Source organism: Salmo salar, chromosome 08, assembly GCF_965601325.2.
Source record: "Salmo salar chromosome 08, fSalSal1, whole genome shotgun sequence".
NCBI lineage: Eukaryota > Metazoa > Chordata > Actinopteri > Salmoniformes > Salmonidae > Salmo > Salmo salar.
The window spans coordinates 14,341,574-14,359,157 of NC_138298.1; the positions used below are offsets into that span (position 1 = coordinate 14,341,574).

General features: G+C 40.6%; 1 protein-coding gene across 2 annotated transcripts in view; it reads right to left on the reverse strand.

Moving 5' to 3' along the window:
- Positions 1-1,274: 1,274 nt before the first annotated feature.
- The window catches only part of LOC106609996 (microsomal triglyceride transfer protein), a 51,464-nt gene continuing 35,154 nt past the window's right edge, over positions 1,275-17,584 (reverse strand). For both annotated transcript variants that reach the window (XM_082978394.1, XM_014209080.2), the window contains exons 12-17: positions 15,954-16,051; positions 11,217-11,338; positions 6,437-6,664; positions 5,939-6,063; positions 2,808-2,978; positions 1,275-2,664 (exon numbers count right to left, since the gene is read on the reverse strand). In XM_082978394.1, coding sequence (XP_082834520.1) covers positions 2,517-2,664; positions 2,808-2,978; positions 5,939-6,063; positions 6,437-6,664; positions 11,217-11,338; positions 15,954-16,051 — 892 coding nt within the window. In that variant the 3' untranslated portion in view covers positions 1,275-2,516. The remainder of the gene's footprint in view (positions 2,665-2,807; positions 2,979-5,938; positions 6,064-6,436; positions 6,665-11,216; positions 11,339-15,953; positions 16,052-17,584) is intronic.

Genomic DNA, 17,584 nt, shown 5'->3' on the forward strand with positions numbered 1-17,584 from the left:
CTGAAGCAGGTTCTCATTAAGGATTTTCCTGTATTTGGCTCCACTAATTGTTCCCTCTATCCTTACCAATCTCTACCGCTGAAAAGCATCCCCATAGCATGATGCTGCCACCACCATGATTCACGGTAGGGATGGTGTTAGATGGGTGATGATCTGTGCCTGCTTTTCTCCAGACATAGTGCTTTGCATTCAGACTACAGAGTAAAATTTGTCTCATCGGACCACATAATCTTTTGCCTTATGCTCGGAGTCTTTCACTTGCCTTTTTGCAAACTCCAGGTGTGTTGTCATATTCCTTTTTCACAGGAGTGGCTTCCATCTGGCCACTCTCCCATAAAGTCCAGATTGGTGATGTGCTGTAGAGACTGTTGTCCTTCTGGCAGGTTCTCCCATCTCAGCCAAGGAACTCAGTAGTTCTGTCAGAGTGGTCTTTGGGTTCTTGGTCACCTCCCTGACCAAGGTCCTTCTTGCCCGGTTGCTCAGTTTGTTCGGACAGCCGGCTCAAGGCAGAGTCTGGGTAGTTCCATACCTTTTCAATTTCCCAATGATGGAGACCACTGTGCTTTTGGAAACTCTAGAAATGGTTTTCTACTCCAGCTATATGCCTAATCACAATTCTATCATCTTGCAGATCTACAGACAGTTCCTTGGACTTCATGGTATGGTTTCTGCTCTGACATGCACTGTCAATTGTTATAGACAGGTGTATTTCTTTCTAAATCATGTGTAAACAACTGAATTGGCCAAAGGTGGGCTCCAATCAAGTTGTAGAGACATCTCAAGGATGATCAAAAGAAATTGGATGCACCTGAGCTCAATTTGAAGTGTTATAACAAAGGGGCATGAATACTTACGTAAATAATCCTGTATTTAATTTTCAATACATTTGCAAAAATGTTTTAAAACATGTTTTCACTTTGTCATTATGGGGTATTGTCTGTAGATGGGTGAGAATTTTTATTTATTTAATCCATCCTTAATTCAGGCTGTAACACAACAAAATGTGGAATAAATCTAGGGGTATGAATACTTTGAAGGAACTATCTGTAAATATCCCTTATATGTACTGTACTTCTTACCATACCTTTCTACTATGATTGACATGCGTTAAAATGGTCAAACTGAACAAGCCACACAGGAAATCTGTTATTATTATCATCATCTAAAAGACATGTCAGGTAAACCAGTGTTCTGATAGCTTAACCAAGTAGGTACAATGGCCATGTACAGGTCAGTAATGTTAGTGGGAAAGGTCAAAAGACATACAATTTCCATTCTGGTTTTCATAGCTTTATTGAAATTAATCTTACACATGCACACTAGTGTAATGCCAGAAAAGCACTGCATACTGTATGTACAATTTCCTTATACACTTACAAGCCAATGGGGCATAGTGGTTCCAGTGCACTCTTTGTTGTTGGTCAAGTACAAACCCTAATAAACTGATCTCAAACTATGGTACAAAAAAATATATCAAAGGCTTAATGTAATAATTATAATATCAAGTCACATTTCATACGGGACACAATTATTTAAATAGGATCAATTACAAATGTGTAAATAAATTCATCAGACACTTTCCTATTGATATACATGTTTAACATCTAGAAGTTAAAATCAGAAATGAATTCAATAAATTAACCCTGTGTTATCTGGTCTCATGTAACAGCTCCTTCAAGCTAGCTACAGAGTGAATCAAGTACTGTAAACATTATTTTACATTGTTACGCAATGACTTTACTGTAATTCAATCTTTGCAGCCTTGGAAACCACGTCAATGTCTTCAATTAAACAAAATCTAGAAACTGTAATGTGAGCATTTATGTAAATGCCAGTAAATTCAACCATAGCATCAGCTCACCCAATGCTATGTACCATATTTACATAGGTGAATATTGTGTTGTATCACTTAGCTATATTGAGTATATACCACATAATGTATATGACTCCTATACCCATATAAATAGATATGCAAACAAATTCATAAAAAGGCACCACAGAAATTCCTGATTTGAAAAAAAAAAGTTGAATTAAGAATGTAAACATGCATGTGGTGTGATACAGTAGGTGTTCCTGGAAAGCTTTAACATTTTTTTTTAAATAATAATAAATAACTCTTCAGCCAGAATGTCAAGTAGGACTCATTGGAAGAATAACCCTATTACACTATTGTCACACTGTGCATTGTGTTGTGGAGATCGAAAGGGAGATAAATAGTAGTAAACAGCTAGCAAGTTAGCCGCTAGTTAGCGATTTTGCAGTAAACAGAACTCTGATGTAAGAGATTAAATAAATGTACGCAATTTCCAATCAGATCAACAAAAAAGGCACAAGACAGTTCACTTTTGCCATTTTACAAATGGTCATATCTTAGCTAGCTAGCATCCATTTATCCGCCTCATACAACACACTGTTTACACTATGACGTTATAACAAAATAGGATTGTTGGCCCATAACTCTCTACACTCTGCAAAAGATCTTCCATCTTCTTACCGATGGATTAACATGGAGAAGACTACAAGTCTGAGTCAAACACCCTCTTGCACATGTTGGAATTCTCTTGGTGGAGAGGGAACTCTGAGCCAGGCAACAGCTGCTTGTGGCCCCTGCGCGACACATAGCTCTTCCCTGATGGCAGGCTCTCGTATTTTGTTAGGGACTCACTGCAATAATGGACAATGTCAATTCATGAGCTATGTAATCAGAGACTGTACAGGTGTAATTATGAGCCATTTTCTCATTCCTAATTCACTGAAAATACAATGTAGAATTCACTAGGCTGCAATTGGTCTTAGCCCTGGCCTACCTGAAGGGGAAGGTGGTCTTGTCCATCTGCATGCACACCAGGAAAGGGTACTCCGAGAACTGGACCGTGGTGATGAAGTCTAGAGACGCCTCTGTCTCAAAGCTCACTTCCATCCCAGTGCGCACAAAGTCCATGTCCACTGTCACGTTCCCGGTCACCACCATGGCTCCCCTGCAAATAGACAATTACAGATTAAAAATGGGTGGGTGGGTGGATCGGAATAATGTGTTTTTTCTCAAATAAAGATTCAATTGCATTTGGTTAGCCTTTGACCGGTAAAATGCCTTTTAACTCAACATACAATTAACAGGTGGTGACTGGTGGTGGACATAGAGGTGTGACAAAAATCTCTTACAAACTTGAGAATGCCTGAATATGAAACCGCTATCGTCATATTTCTCTGCTTGAAATCTCAAAGCAAAATGGCCACTGCCAAGCCATCTGAAAAACCTGTCTGTCTGTCTGTGGAAGCATGCCTTTGGCCTAGATGTCACTATAGATAGCCTGCTGGTCTATTATCAGAGGAGAGGATCCATACACCTGCCTCTGCCATTCCCCTTGTTGACTTTGAGCCAACACAGAATGTCACCTAAAATGCCATCGCGAAACAAAGACCAAGAAAGTCTATCTACAGTATCCAGATCAGCGTTCCAACTCTAGGAAGTCATGAATCGAGCAAATTTCATTTCTTCAACTAGTATATTTGGAGGAACAATCCCAATGGCACTAAGATCAGACCTACCAAATCACTTCTTGGATAACAACTTGACATTGTCAAGACAAGACCATTAGGCTCAAATAGGTGATACAAGCACTGGAATTAAATGTCTTATAGTAGGATTGCTGATCTAAGATCAGTTTTGCCTTTTTGAATAAGATTACAACATGGACCGGGGAGACCTGATCCTAGTCTGAGACGCTTTGGGGGAATAGCATGCTATTCACCCGCCATTCGTTTGGAGTGGAGATCAAAGAAATGAAGAAGGTGTGGTGGAGGTGTGTCTACAGATACACTGTATTCTGACCTTCACTCCCTCATAATTCCACCACCTTTATGCGCAATGAAATGATGAATAAGGTCCAGAAATCTGTCGGTTCCATGTGGAACATCTACTTTGTTTTTTTACAAAAGTAGTAACACCATTCTCTATGCACTGTAATTTACAAAAAATGGTAAGTGCTAGGTAAATGAGTAAACCTTTTGGATAAGGGAATTGTAAATATCAATCAATCACAATCATTTTAGATCTATTTTACCTTATGAACGCTGGAGACAAATACAAAACAAGTCATATGGCAGCTAACTGAAGCATGTCAACATTTACATTTACATCATTTAGCAGACGCTCTTATCCAGAGCAACTTACAAATTGGTGCATTCACCTTATGATATCCAGGAGGAACATTTCACCTTTTCCACAGTGAAGTTGATGAAATGCTGGGCTTAAACTTGTAGACTTCTGCGCAAATGACAGTATAGCTCCAAACCTACCGAGTCGATTTATGATTTCTAGAATGTTTTAATTATAATATAGTTAAAATACTATTCACTGTATTTTTTACCATTTGTATCGTGTAAAATATTAGCCACTATCAGTAGCTAACATCAGTTATACCTACATACATTTATAACGGTCACTGACTTTAGTGTTAGTTTTCTTACATTTTGCATCATTCCGTTACATTGTTAGTTTACCTTTCTTTCCTCTGTCATGTTTGCGTGGATGTTCCTGAGGATCGCTAGCAAAAGTGAATCATATTAGGCTAATATATTACAAGTTGTGCAATAATTTAGGATGTATAGCCTATTTGAATAATTCTGGAATGCAGACCAGTGTTTTAAACGTGCAGCCAGGCTCACGATGACTGGACCGTCTTTATCACAGTTCCATGATTAGTGGGTATTATTAGGGTAGATTTGTAGGACTACTGTTCAACCTCCACTGTACACTTTTCTCACCTTCCAATATTTCAGGGACTGAACAATTGAACATGCCAACTTTCAGGATGAATCAAATCACTGTATTTTTGATTCACCAATATATTTTGTGCGTAAAGTCTCTCAAAACCAGTTTTTATTTTTTTATTATTCATAAACACTTTCCTAACCCTAAATGATATACTCTGATCTTGCATTTCATTCATCTACCAATTGGTGCTGAAATGGAGACGAATATGCGTGTATTTACATGGCTTTACTTCATTGATCCCTAATATTCTGAACCGTTGTCTCCATACATTCTACTGAGTCTGTAGAGAAAATTCTAATTAAAAAGGTACACCAAATGTAAAGGGATGGCTTTAGATAAATGTACTGAAAACCCTATTGAATGAAAACTCCATGAGAAAATCTGTTGGCCAGCAAGTGGGAGGGTTTTCAGCAGTTGAATTCAAAATGTATTCAGCGCACAAAAGGGAACCATGCCTGCAAGGCCCGTTACGCACCTGCATAAGGTAAGTCTGAATACCAACTTCTGAGACGTGCGTAGGAAAGGCGTGTGTAGGAAAAGGTGTGAATGTACTAAATCTGAAATCGGGCCCTTTATGAATACGGTCCCTGATTCCTGTAAAGTCTTAGAATCTAGATAGGCGCTTTACAGTTCCATCTCCATCACTGGATTATGTCACATATTTATCTACTGGACCGATGATGTTGTTTTCTGGCTATTGTGTTTGCATTGACAGCAAGCATCAGCCAGTCAACTACTCTAATCTAGTGCTGAATGAAATGATGTCACCTTCACATATATCTGATGGAGACAAGAATAGTCACGTCGCCACTTGCGAGCATGCTCTATGAATCAGTGGATGAAATGAATCAGGTGTCATTTTTAGATTGTGCAGTTAACGTCAATCATGTATTACCAATTGAGTTTGTAAATGCTGCACATGTCGACTTAAGCATAACTTCACTTAAAAGTCAGATATAGTGCACTATTCCATAAAAACGCACTGGATTGAATCTTGGCCTTTTTGTCTAATCTGAGCCCACCAAAAGATGATTATTCAAAACTATCCAACGACAAGCATGACTAAGTACATTCAGTTGGCAACATATGAGAAGAATGCTCCAATTGTAAAAGTGTTTTTGTTTGCATTCTGCCCATCACTATTGAACCCAGGTTCCCTACTTGTTGTTGACGCTGGTCTTTGACTCCCTGTACCACAGGCTGACCTCCATGCCTCCTGAGATGTCGATGGCCAAACCACCCTGGAACTCGGCGTTGGCCTTCAGCCCAGACTGAAGTTGGATGACCTGAAATGATGTAGGAGAGAAAACAGGAGTGAAAACACAATAGCTGCTTGCCCATCCGGGCCAGTGAGTGCTAGTGTCAGAGAGGTTTGAAACCAAGTGGCTGAACAAGGCATTGACAACTAAAATGTGGCCTAGGCGGATACCAACACATATAATAGTTTATACGAGTCTATATGAAGAAATTTGTAAAAAAAATGTCAGAGGCATCAGTGACTTTATATGATACACAAGAACAAGTCGAATGAACTCAGTTCATTTGTGTGTTGTGATTGTTTTTTTTAAATACATTTGAAATGAAGTTTGATTGACTGATTGTTTGATGGATTGACTGACTGATTCATTGGTTGAGTCATTGATTTAAGAGAGTGCCAACCTGGGAGTGGTCAGTGAGCAGGATCAGGCCCTTGACCACGTTCATGGGCTCGCCGGACATGGAGAACATCTTGGACATGAGGTCACTGTAACCCTTGAAGAAGGTCACAGGCCGCAGCTGGACGTCGAAGAGCAGGGCCGACATCCCAGCGAAGGACTCCAGGTCCTCCTCGCCTTCGTCCGGCTTGGCCGCAATCAGGGACTCCATGCCTTGCGCCTCAATCGCCACCTGGAGAGCGAGAGATAAAATATGGCAATCTAAGTGTCAACAAGTCGGCACTGTTGGTTGGTCCACCTTCCTTAGTTGAGTGCAGCAAGTCAGTGTAAGGTGAAGTTGCCCCTAAACAGTGATCTTGGGTCAGTTTTGCATTTTTCCCAATAAAATAAGCTGTATCTAAGGCAAACTTAACCCAAGAGCATGCAAGATCTTCGCTTCTGCTCTTCTACATGACTACATATACAGTGGGTATCATAAGTATTCACCCCCCTTGGATTTCTTCACATTTTATTGTGTTACAAAGGATTTCAATGTCATTTTTGGTCAATGATCTACAGAAAACAGTAACATTTGTTACCGATTATTTGAAAATTAAAACACTTATGTTCCTTGACTAGATAAGTATTCACACCCGAGTCAATACATGTTATAATCAATACATGTTATAATCATAATGACAGCTGTGAGTTTCTAAGAGCTTTGTACACCAATATTCGCCCATTATTCTTTTAAAAATTATTCAAGCTCTGTCAAGATGTTGGGGATCATGGCTAGATAGCAATTTTCAAGTCTTGCCAAAGATTTTCAAGCAGATTCAAGTCAAAACACTCAGGAACATTCACTGTCTTCTTGGTAAGCAACTCCAATGTAGATTTGGCCTTGTGTTGTAGGTTATTGTCCTGCTGAAAGGTAAATTCCTTACGTGTAAAGCAGACTGAAGCAGGCTTTCCTCTAGGCTTTTGCCTGTCCTTAGCTCTCTCTTTTTTCATTTTATCCTGAAAAACTCCCGAGTCTTTGCCGATGTCAAGCATACCATGATGCAGCCACCACCATGCTTGAAAATAAGGAGGCAGTTACTCAGTGATGTGTTGGATTTTCCCCATACATTAAAGCTTTGCATTTAGGCCAAAAAGTGTATTCCTTTGCATTCTCCCCCCCCCCAGTATTACTTTAGTGCCTTGCTGCATACAGGATGCATGTTTTGGAATATTTTTATTCTGTATCTTTTTAATCTTCTTTTCACTCATTTAGGTCATTATTGTGGAGTCACGTCAATGTTGTTGATCCATCCTACATTCCCCCCCCCCCATCACATTCATTGAACTCCGTAGTTATTTTAAAATCGCCAATGGCTTCATGGTGACACCCCTGAGCAGTTTCCTTCCTATCCTGCAGCTCAGTTCAGAAGGATGACTGTATCTCTGATATGTCTGGGTGGTTTAATACATCATCCACAGCATAATTATTAACTTGACCATGCTTAAAGAGATATTTAATGTCTGATTTGTCATTGTTACTCCTCTACCGATCACTGCCCTTGTTTATTAGGCTTTCGAAAAGCTCCCTGGTCTTTGTAGTCGAATCTGTGCTTGAAATTCAATACTTGACTGAAGGACCTTACAGGTGCTGCAAAAACAATGTCAACCCCTATTAGTTCACACATGTAACTTTTTATGTGATTTGTTAAGACACATTTGACTCCTGAGCTAATTTAGGCTTACGCAACGACTATATGTTAGTTATTACATTTTTATAATAATAATAAAAAATAAAAACATTATTTTGACTTCGACAGAGTATTTTATTTAGGTCAATGACAAAAAAGACCCCCTTGTAATGCAACACAATTTGAATAATTATGATACACACTGTATAATATTAAAATGATCGAGGTAAAACCCTATAACAGAAAATCGCTTTGGATAAAAGTTTCTGATAAATTACATGGAATATAATAACACAATGATAGTGACATAGTGCCTTCAAAGTATTCACACCTCTTGACTTTTTCCACATTTTGTTGTGTTAAATCCAGACTTACATTTTTTTTTTTTTTAACAAATTAGTTACAAATTAAAAGCAGAAATGTCTTGGGTCAATAAGTATTCAATCCCTTTGTTATGGCAAGCCTAAATAAGTTCAGGAGTAAACATTTGTTTAACAAGTCATAATAAGTTATATGGACTCACTCTGAGCGCAATAATAGTGTTAAACATGATTTTTGAATGACTCTCTCATCTCTGTACCCCACACATACAGATAATTGTAAGGTCCCTCAGTTGAGCAGTGCATTTCAAACACAGATTAAACCAAAGACCAGGGAGGTTTTCCAATGCCTCACAGAATAGAGCACCTATTGGTAGAAGTAGACATTAAATATCCCTTTGAGAATGTAGTGAAGTTATTAATTACACCATCTAAAGTGTATCAATACACCCAGTCACTACAAATATACAGGAGTCCTTCCTAACTATGTTGCCAGAGAGGAAGGAAACCGCTCAGGGATTTCACCATGAGGCCAACAGTGACTTTACAACAGTTGCAGAGTTTAATGGCTGTGATAGGAGAAAACTGTGGATGGATCACCAACATGGTAGTTACTCCATAATAGTAACTTAATTGACAAGAAGGAAGCCTGTACAGAATAAAAATATTATAAAACATGCATACTGTTTTAAACAAGGCACTAAAGCAATACTGCAAAAAATGTGGCAAAGCAATGCCCTTTTGGTTCTGAATACAAAGTGTTATGTGTTGTATTGGATTAGCCCCAAACATAAGAGTACCACTCCTCATATTTTCAAGCATAGTGGTGGCTGCATCATGTTATGGGAATGCCAAGGACTGGGGAGTTTTTCAGGAGAGAAAAGAAACAGAATGGAGCTAAGCACATGTGAAATCCTAGAGGAAAACCTGGTTCAGTCTGCTTTCCACCAGACAGTGGAAGATAAATTCACCATTCAGCAGGACAATAACCTAAAACACCTAAAAGACCGAATGTAAACCGGAGATGCTTACCAAAAAGACAGTGAATGTTCCTGAGTGGTCAAGTTAAGTTATTACTTAAATCTGCCTCAAAATCTATGGCAAGACCTGAAAATGGTTGTCTTGCAATGATAAACAACCAATATGAATTTTGAAAATAATAAAATGGGGAAAATGTTGCACAATCCAGGTGTGGAAAGCTCTCAGAGACTCACCCAGAAAGACGCAAAGCTGTAACCACTGCGAAGGTGATTCTAATATGTATCGACTCAGGGGGTTGAATACTTATATAATGAAGATATATTTGTGATTTATTTTCCATATATATTTTTCATATATATTTACAAATGCTAGAATTTTTGTTCCCACTTCGACAGAGTATTTTGTGTAGATTGTTGACAAAAAAAATGACAATTAAATACATTTTAATCCCACTTAATAACAAAAAGATTTGGAAAAAGTCAAGGGGTGTGAATACCAGGGTAATACCACATTTAACCACTACACCCCTGGACCTCCACATCCGGCTTCTTCACCTGCGGGATCGTCTAAGACCAGCCACCCAGACAGCTGATGAAACTGAGGAGTATTTCTGTCTGTAATAAAGCCTTTTTTGTGGGAAAACAACATATTCTTATTGGCTGGGCCTGGCTCCACAGTGGGTGAGCCTATGCCCTCCCAGGCCCACCCATGGCTGTGCACCTGCACACTCATGTGAAATCCCTAGATTAGAGCCTAAGGAATGCATTTCAATTGACTGATTTCCTTATACGAACTGTAACTCAGTAAAATTGTTGAAATTGTTGCATGTTGCGTTTATATTTTTGTTCAGCATAGTTATAGCTAGCTACCTGGCTAATAGCCAGCCCTTGAGATACCTAGCTTACTGAAATATCTGTGACTATTTACCAGTTGTACACTCATTCTCAAAGAGTTAGGTGGTTTTTGTTTGGGGGATGTCTGTTGACACAGCAGGAGTCAAGGGATGATAAAAAAATTCCCACTGTCAGCGGTCTCTCTGCCACTTGCTACTGTAGGTCTCTACTGAGCTAGTTCGTTTCACCTTTCTAGGTCATGGGTGGAGTTTCCCGTTGGACAGAGTAGTGAATGAATGCACTGCTAACAAGCCAATTCCGGGGGAGCAGGAAAACATAACGAGCATACATTAATTACTCATGATTCCACTCGTTCGCGTGATTAGAACTCAGATCAAGAAGCCTCCTGAGCGTTGATCAATGCTTGGAACGCAATGATAAGTGGGTAAACGCAATTTCACAAATAAATAAGGTGTGTAAATTGTGTTTACTTTCTACTACATCCCTGGTTGGGTCTGGCAAACCCCATTGATAAACATCAATATCCTGCCAGGAAGGATTACATCTACATTTGCCTGGCATTTCAGCTATCGAATTGACGTTTGGCATCGCCTAATCAGTCAGTTCTGTACCTGCCTGGCGCCAGTGTGGGTGGAATGAGTGAGCTCGCCTGGCAAACAGAGCGCGGAATACATGAGGAAATAAAACTTGCCATGAAATTAGATCACATTTTCCTAATATTTTTCATATTGACATATTTGATCATTTTTTGTACTCTTCTCATTTTAATTCAAGTATTTTCAACTAGCAACTTGAGAAAATGTCTGATTTAAGGTATTCCAGTACTTGAATTTCAGAGTGCCAAATTCAAGTACTTTAAGCACCTCAAGCACCTTGTGCAAACCCTGGAATACTTTCTGAAGGCACTGTAAATATAATAATATAATTTCTTCATTATCAATTCACCAATTCATTCTCCTTACCTGAAGGCCATGTAGCATGGCGCCGTTACTGGCTCCGTAGATGTTCATGTTGCTCCTCCTGAGGACCCCCGAGCCAGAGTACAGAATGTCCAGACTGTAGGTGGTAGTGGCATCAGCGGTACCTGCAGGAAGTTGATTTAGTTATAAACATAATTATACAGTAATTAAAACAGAGCCTGTGACTGTGCCTCATGGCAGCAATGACTAATCAACAAGAGAATGAATTTCATCCAGCTCTGATTATATAACATACAGTGGTTCCTCCTTTAAAAAGTTGCTGCGTACTGCAGCACAGCTTACGTGGTGCTGCAGAATTCTATGGCAACCACTGGTACCAACCACTGGTACCATTAATGCTAGTTAGTGCTAGTTTGACCGCCAGAGGGCATCTTTGAGAAGCATTTGATAGCCTTCAATAGTGGCTGTACTAGAGAAATTAAAACCTTTTTTGGAATAGCATAGTATATGGGACTGATTTTAAGAAATATTGCTTAATTAATTTGATTAATTTTATGGTGTTTCTATTCCAAGAAAATCCCTCTGAGTTTCTGTTAGGATGGAACAGAAGATATGGCGCTGTACAACGTGACAGTTGGGAGTAGGCTATTTACTTGGCTATTTAGCTAAAGAATCCCTGTTTCGTTCAGGCACGCGGGAGACCGAGGTTCAATTCCCCGACGGGGAGGAAGGAGCAGGCTGTTCTTGTAAATAAGAATTTGTTCTTAACCGACTTGCCTAGTTAAATAAAGGTTACACTAAGAGCATGACATTTTTACACCCTAATTGTAGTCTAACCAATACCCAAACGGAGATTCAGTCAAAATAAAAACCTCAAGACCTGTCCCCATGCTTGTCTCAGAGCAGCGCGAAACGGTGGTAAAATAGTTGTAGGCTTCTGCTTCAAATCCTATTGCTTCTAACTTCAATATGCTCTTAAAAAAACAAGACCTACACCACTTTTAACAGCACATTACTCAACACTAGTGAGACTCAGGTCGGCTACAGTATATCAAAAAATATGACTCGAATCTCCGCAAATAATTACATATAGAGGATTGGAGGAGTCTAAATTTAAACCAGAGCCGCATCATGGGTCTCCCGGTGGCAGCCGGCACAGGTTTCAAACCTGCATCTGTAGCAATGCATTTTGCACTGCTGGAGCACCCATCCACAAAGTATCAAAATACAGAGAGGTGTTGGTAAAGGTATATTGTCCTGATAATAGCCCATAATGGGTGTACATGGTCCAGGCCAGGATAACCAAAACATTTCTTTATTAAAGACTATCAGAAAGAAAGTTGGTACTTATTTATTTTGATCCAAAGCCATGAATGAGTGAGTCACTCAGCTTTACGTAGGTGCCGGCTATATGGCTGTGCCATCAACTTGATTATACAGTTGAAGTCAGAAGTTTACATACACCTTAGCCAAATACATTTCAACTCAGTTCACAATTCCTGACATTTAATCCTAGTAAAAATTCCCTGTTTTAGGTCAGTTAGGATCACCACTTTATTTTAAGAATGTGACATGTCTGAATAATAGTAGAGAGAATGATTTATTTCAGCTTTTATTTCTTTCATCACATTCCCAGTGGGCCAGAAATGAACATACACTCAAGTTTGGCAACTCGAACCTTCAGCTCCCTCCACAGATTTTCTATGGGATTACGATCTGGAGACTGGCTAGGCCACTCCAGGACCTTAATGTGCTTCTTCTTGAGCCACTCCTTTGTTGCCTTGGCCGTGTGTTTTGGGTCATTGTCATGCTGGAATACCCATCCACGACCCATTTTCAATGCCCTGGCTGAGGGAAGGAGGTTCTCACCCAAAATTTGACGGTACATGGCCCCATCCATCGTCCCTTTCATGCAGTGAAGTTGTCCTGTCCCCTTAGCAAAAAAACACCCCCAAAGCATAATGTTTCCACCTCCATGTTTGACGGTGGGGATGGTGTTCTTGGGGTCATAGGCAGCATTCCTCCTCCTCCAAACACGGCGAGTTGAGTTGATGCCAAAGAGCTCCATTTTGGCCTCATCTGACCACAACACTTTCACCCAGTTGTCCTCTGAATCATTCAGATGTTTATTGGCAAACTTCAGACGGGCATGTATATGTGCTTTCTTGAGCAGGGGGACCTTGCGGGTGCTGCAGGATTTCAGTCCTTCACGGCGTAGTGTGTTACCAATTGTTTTCTTGGTGACTATGGTCCCAGCTGCCTTGAGATCATTGACAAGATCCTCCCGTGTAGTTCTGGGCTGATTCCTCACCGTTCTCATGATCATTGCAACTCCACGAGGTGAGATCTTGCATGGAGCCCCAGGCCGAGGGAGATTGACAGTTCTTTTGTGTTTCTTCCATTTGCGAATAATCTCACCAACTGTTGTCACCTTCTCACCAAGCTGCTTGGCGATGGTCTTGTAGCCCATTCCAGCCTTGTGTAGGTCTACAATCTTGTCCCTGACATCCTTGGAGAGCTCTTTGGTCTTGGCCATGGTGGAGAGTTTGGAATCTGATTGATTGATTGCTTCTGTGGACAGGTGTCTTTTATACAGGTAACAAACTGAGATTAGGAGCACTCCCTTTTAGAGTGTGCTCCTAATCTCAGCTCGTTACATGTATAAAAAGACACCTGGGAGCCAGAAATCTTTCTGATTGAGAGGGGGTGAAATACTTATTTCCCTCAATAAAATGCAAATCAATTTATAACATTTTTGACATGCGTTTTTCTGGATTTTTTCGTTGTTATTCTGTCTCTCACTGTTCAAATAAACCTACCTTAAATTATAGACTGATCATTTCTTTGTCAGTGGGCAAACGTACAAAATCAGCAGGGGATCAAATACTTTTTCCCCCTAACTGTATTTTTGTCAGATGTTACTATGGAATACTGAAGTATTTGTGGGGTTTTGTTTGTCCACCTGCATCTTGAGGTTTGACCACAAGTTCTCAATGGGATTAAAGAATGGGTAGTTTCCTGGCCATGGACCCAAAATATTTATGTTTTGTTCCCCGAGCCACTTAGTTATCACTTTTGCCTTATGGCAAGGTGCTCCATCATGCTGGAAAAGGCATTGTTCGTCACCAAACTGTTGCTGGATGGTTGGGAGAAGTTGCTGTCGGAGGATGTGTTGGTACCATTCTTTATTCACGGCTGTGTCCTTAGGCAAAATTGTGAGTGAGCCCACTCCCTTGGCTGAGAAGCAACCCCACACATGAATGGTCTCAGGATGCTTTACTGTTGGCATGACACAGGACTGATGGTAGCGCTCACCTTGTCTTCTCCGGAGAAGCTTTTTTCTGGATGCCCCAAACCATCGGAAAGGGGATTCATCAGAGAAAATGACTTTACCCCAGTCCTCAGCAGTCCAATCCTTGTACCTTCTGCAGAAGGTCAGTTTATCCCTGATGTTTTTCCTGGAGAGAAGTGGCTTCTCTGCTGCCCTTCTTGACACCAGGCCATCCTCCAAAAGTCTTTGCCTCACTGTGCGTGCAGATGCACTCATACCTGCCTGCTGCCATTCCTGAGCAAGCTTTGTACTGGTGGTGCCCCGATCCCGCAGCTGAATCAACTTTAGGAGACGGTCCTGGCGCTTGCTGGACTTTCTTGGGCGCCCTGAAGCCTTCTTCACAACAATTGAACTGCTCTCCTTGAAGTTCTTGATGATCCGATAAATGGTTGATTTAGTTGCAATCTTACTGTCAGCAATATCCTTGCCTGTGAAGCGCTTTTTGTGCAAAGCAATGATGATGGCACGTGTTTCCTTGTAGGTAACAATGGTTGACAGAGGAAGAACAATGATTCCAAACGCCACCCTCCTTTTGAAGCTTCCAGTCTGTTATGCGAACTCAATCAGCATGACAGAGTGATCTCCAGCCTTGTCCTCTGTTAACGAGAGAATCACTGACATGATGTCAGCTGGTCCTTTTGTGGCAGGGCTGAAATGCAGTGGAAATGTTTTTTGGGGGGATTCAGTTCATTTGCATGGCAAAGAGGGACTTTGCAATTAATTGCAATTCATCTGATTACTCTTCATAACATTCTGGAGTATATGCAAATTGCCATCATACAAACTGAGGCAGCTGACTTCGTGATAATATTTGTGTCATTCTCAAAACTTTTTACACCTCCAATTGACTGCAATTATGCCTATCAGAAGCCATGACATTTTCCAAGCTGGAAGAATTTTCCAAGCTGAAAGCATAAATATGCCATTATTAGTTACATTGCACGTTCAAACTAAAACAGACTGGCACTAAGAACAGTGGGAACGTTTCCCTAGTCAGCGCCATTATTAGTGCAATGCCCCTTAAAAAGTGTTGCTCTGTGCTACCCAGTGTGGTGGGGTGGGGGTCCACCCCCACTCCTCCTTCCCCATGGGCTAGGTCCGTCTAATGTGCACAGCTCTGCAGGAACATTCCGTGCACACCTGTCCTCGTGCCTTGAACCTTCTATTTAGGTTTATGTCGCCCATTCATTGTCAGAGACACAGTAGGACCCAAAAGCATAATCAGTGTTCTAACTCTCCCTTGAGCTGGTCTGGAGTAATAAAGTGGTGGCACAGGGTACCGTACTAAACCACAAATTACCTCTAAGTACTGCAGCATAATCACAAAACTTTTAGTGGAGCAACCACTATAGCTGTATCGATTATTCTTTAAAATGCACTCAAATTCCTTAATGTGGAAATAGTTTTTCATTTATATTGAACAGGAGAAATGTGGGGGGGCCACTTACGTGCCATGAAGCCAGAGAAAGCAGAGGATGACCCAACCTTGGAGAAGCGGTCATAGTTGTGGGAGATCATGTCCTTCATGGCTTGCCGTAGAATTTTGCTGGAAATTGTAGCGACAAATAGAAACGAATGGTAAATAATGTAGTGTGTCAATTTGGAGTCACTTTTATTGTAAATAAGAATTTGTTTTTAAAACACTTCTACGTTAATGTGGATGCTACCATGATTACCGATAATCCTGAATGAATTGTAATGATGAGTGAGAAAGTTAGATGCATAAATATCATACCCTCTCAAAATGCTAACCTCCCCTGTTATTGTAATGGTGAGAGGTTGTGTTGGGGGTATGATATTTGTGCGTCTATAACTTTCTAACTCACTCATCATTATTCACGATTCAGTCAGGATTATCCATAATCACGCTAGAATCTACATTCATGTAGACCTGTTTAGAAACATATTCTATTCTTATTTAAAAGTGACTTCAAAATGACAAAATACATTATTTACCAATAATTCCTATTGGGCACAAATAATATAAAACACAACCAAAACAAACAGAAAATGCATCCAACATGTTTGTAGAGTCACAACCTTGATGTAATCATTGTGTGCTAGGAATATGGGACCAAATACTGGCCATGTTGACTCCAATGCCTCCCATAGTTGTGTCAAGTTGGCTGGATGTCCTTTGGGTGGTGGACCATTCGTGCCTAGGAATACAGGACCAAATACTCAACTTTTGACAGTTTCAATACACATACACAGAGTGTACAAAACATGATGAACACCTGCTCTTTTCATGACATAGACAGACCAGGTGAATCCAGGGTAAAGCTATGATCCTTTATTGATGATGTCACTTGTTAAATCCACTTCAAAAATCAGTGTAGATGAAGGGGAGGAGACAGGTTAAAGAATATTTTTTTAAGCCTTGAGGCATGGATTGTGTGTGTGTCATTCAGAGGGTGAATAGGCAAATTATTTAAGTGTCTTTGAACGGGGTATGGTAGTAGGCAGTGTTGTATTCGAGACCACCTAAAGCGAGAATGATTCAAGACCAATTCCGGAGAAAATTGAGTCCGAGTCAAGACCAAGACCGGGGGGAGACCGACAACACCGAGAGAGGGACAAGGGGTCTGAGACAGAGTCAAGCTAGCTAGCTAAGTCAGCCATTGGCTAGCCATCAGAAGAATTGGATCCTTTTTTGTACCCCCCCAGGGCTATTGAACTTATCCCAGAGTCCGCTCCAAGACGCCGCCAGCGGAGAAGAGGTATTCGGAGTGGACTCAGTCCGACTCAGGAGGCGGAGGAGGGCACACCATCTACCGCTTCCAAGTATATTACTTGCTAATGTTGAGTCTCTGGACAATAAAGTAGATGAGCTCAGGGTGAGGATCTCCTTCCAGAGAGACATCAGGGACTGTAACATATACTGTCCCCGTCCATACAGCCAGCTGGATTCTCAGTTCATCGCGCAGACAGGAATAAAGAACTCTCCGGGAAGAAGAAAGGCGGGGGTGTATGTTTCATGATTAACTACTCATGGTGTGATTGTGATAACATACAGAAAGTCCTTTGTTCACCCGACCTAGAATACCTCACAATAAAATGATGACTGTATTACCTTACC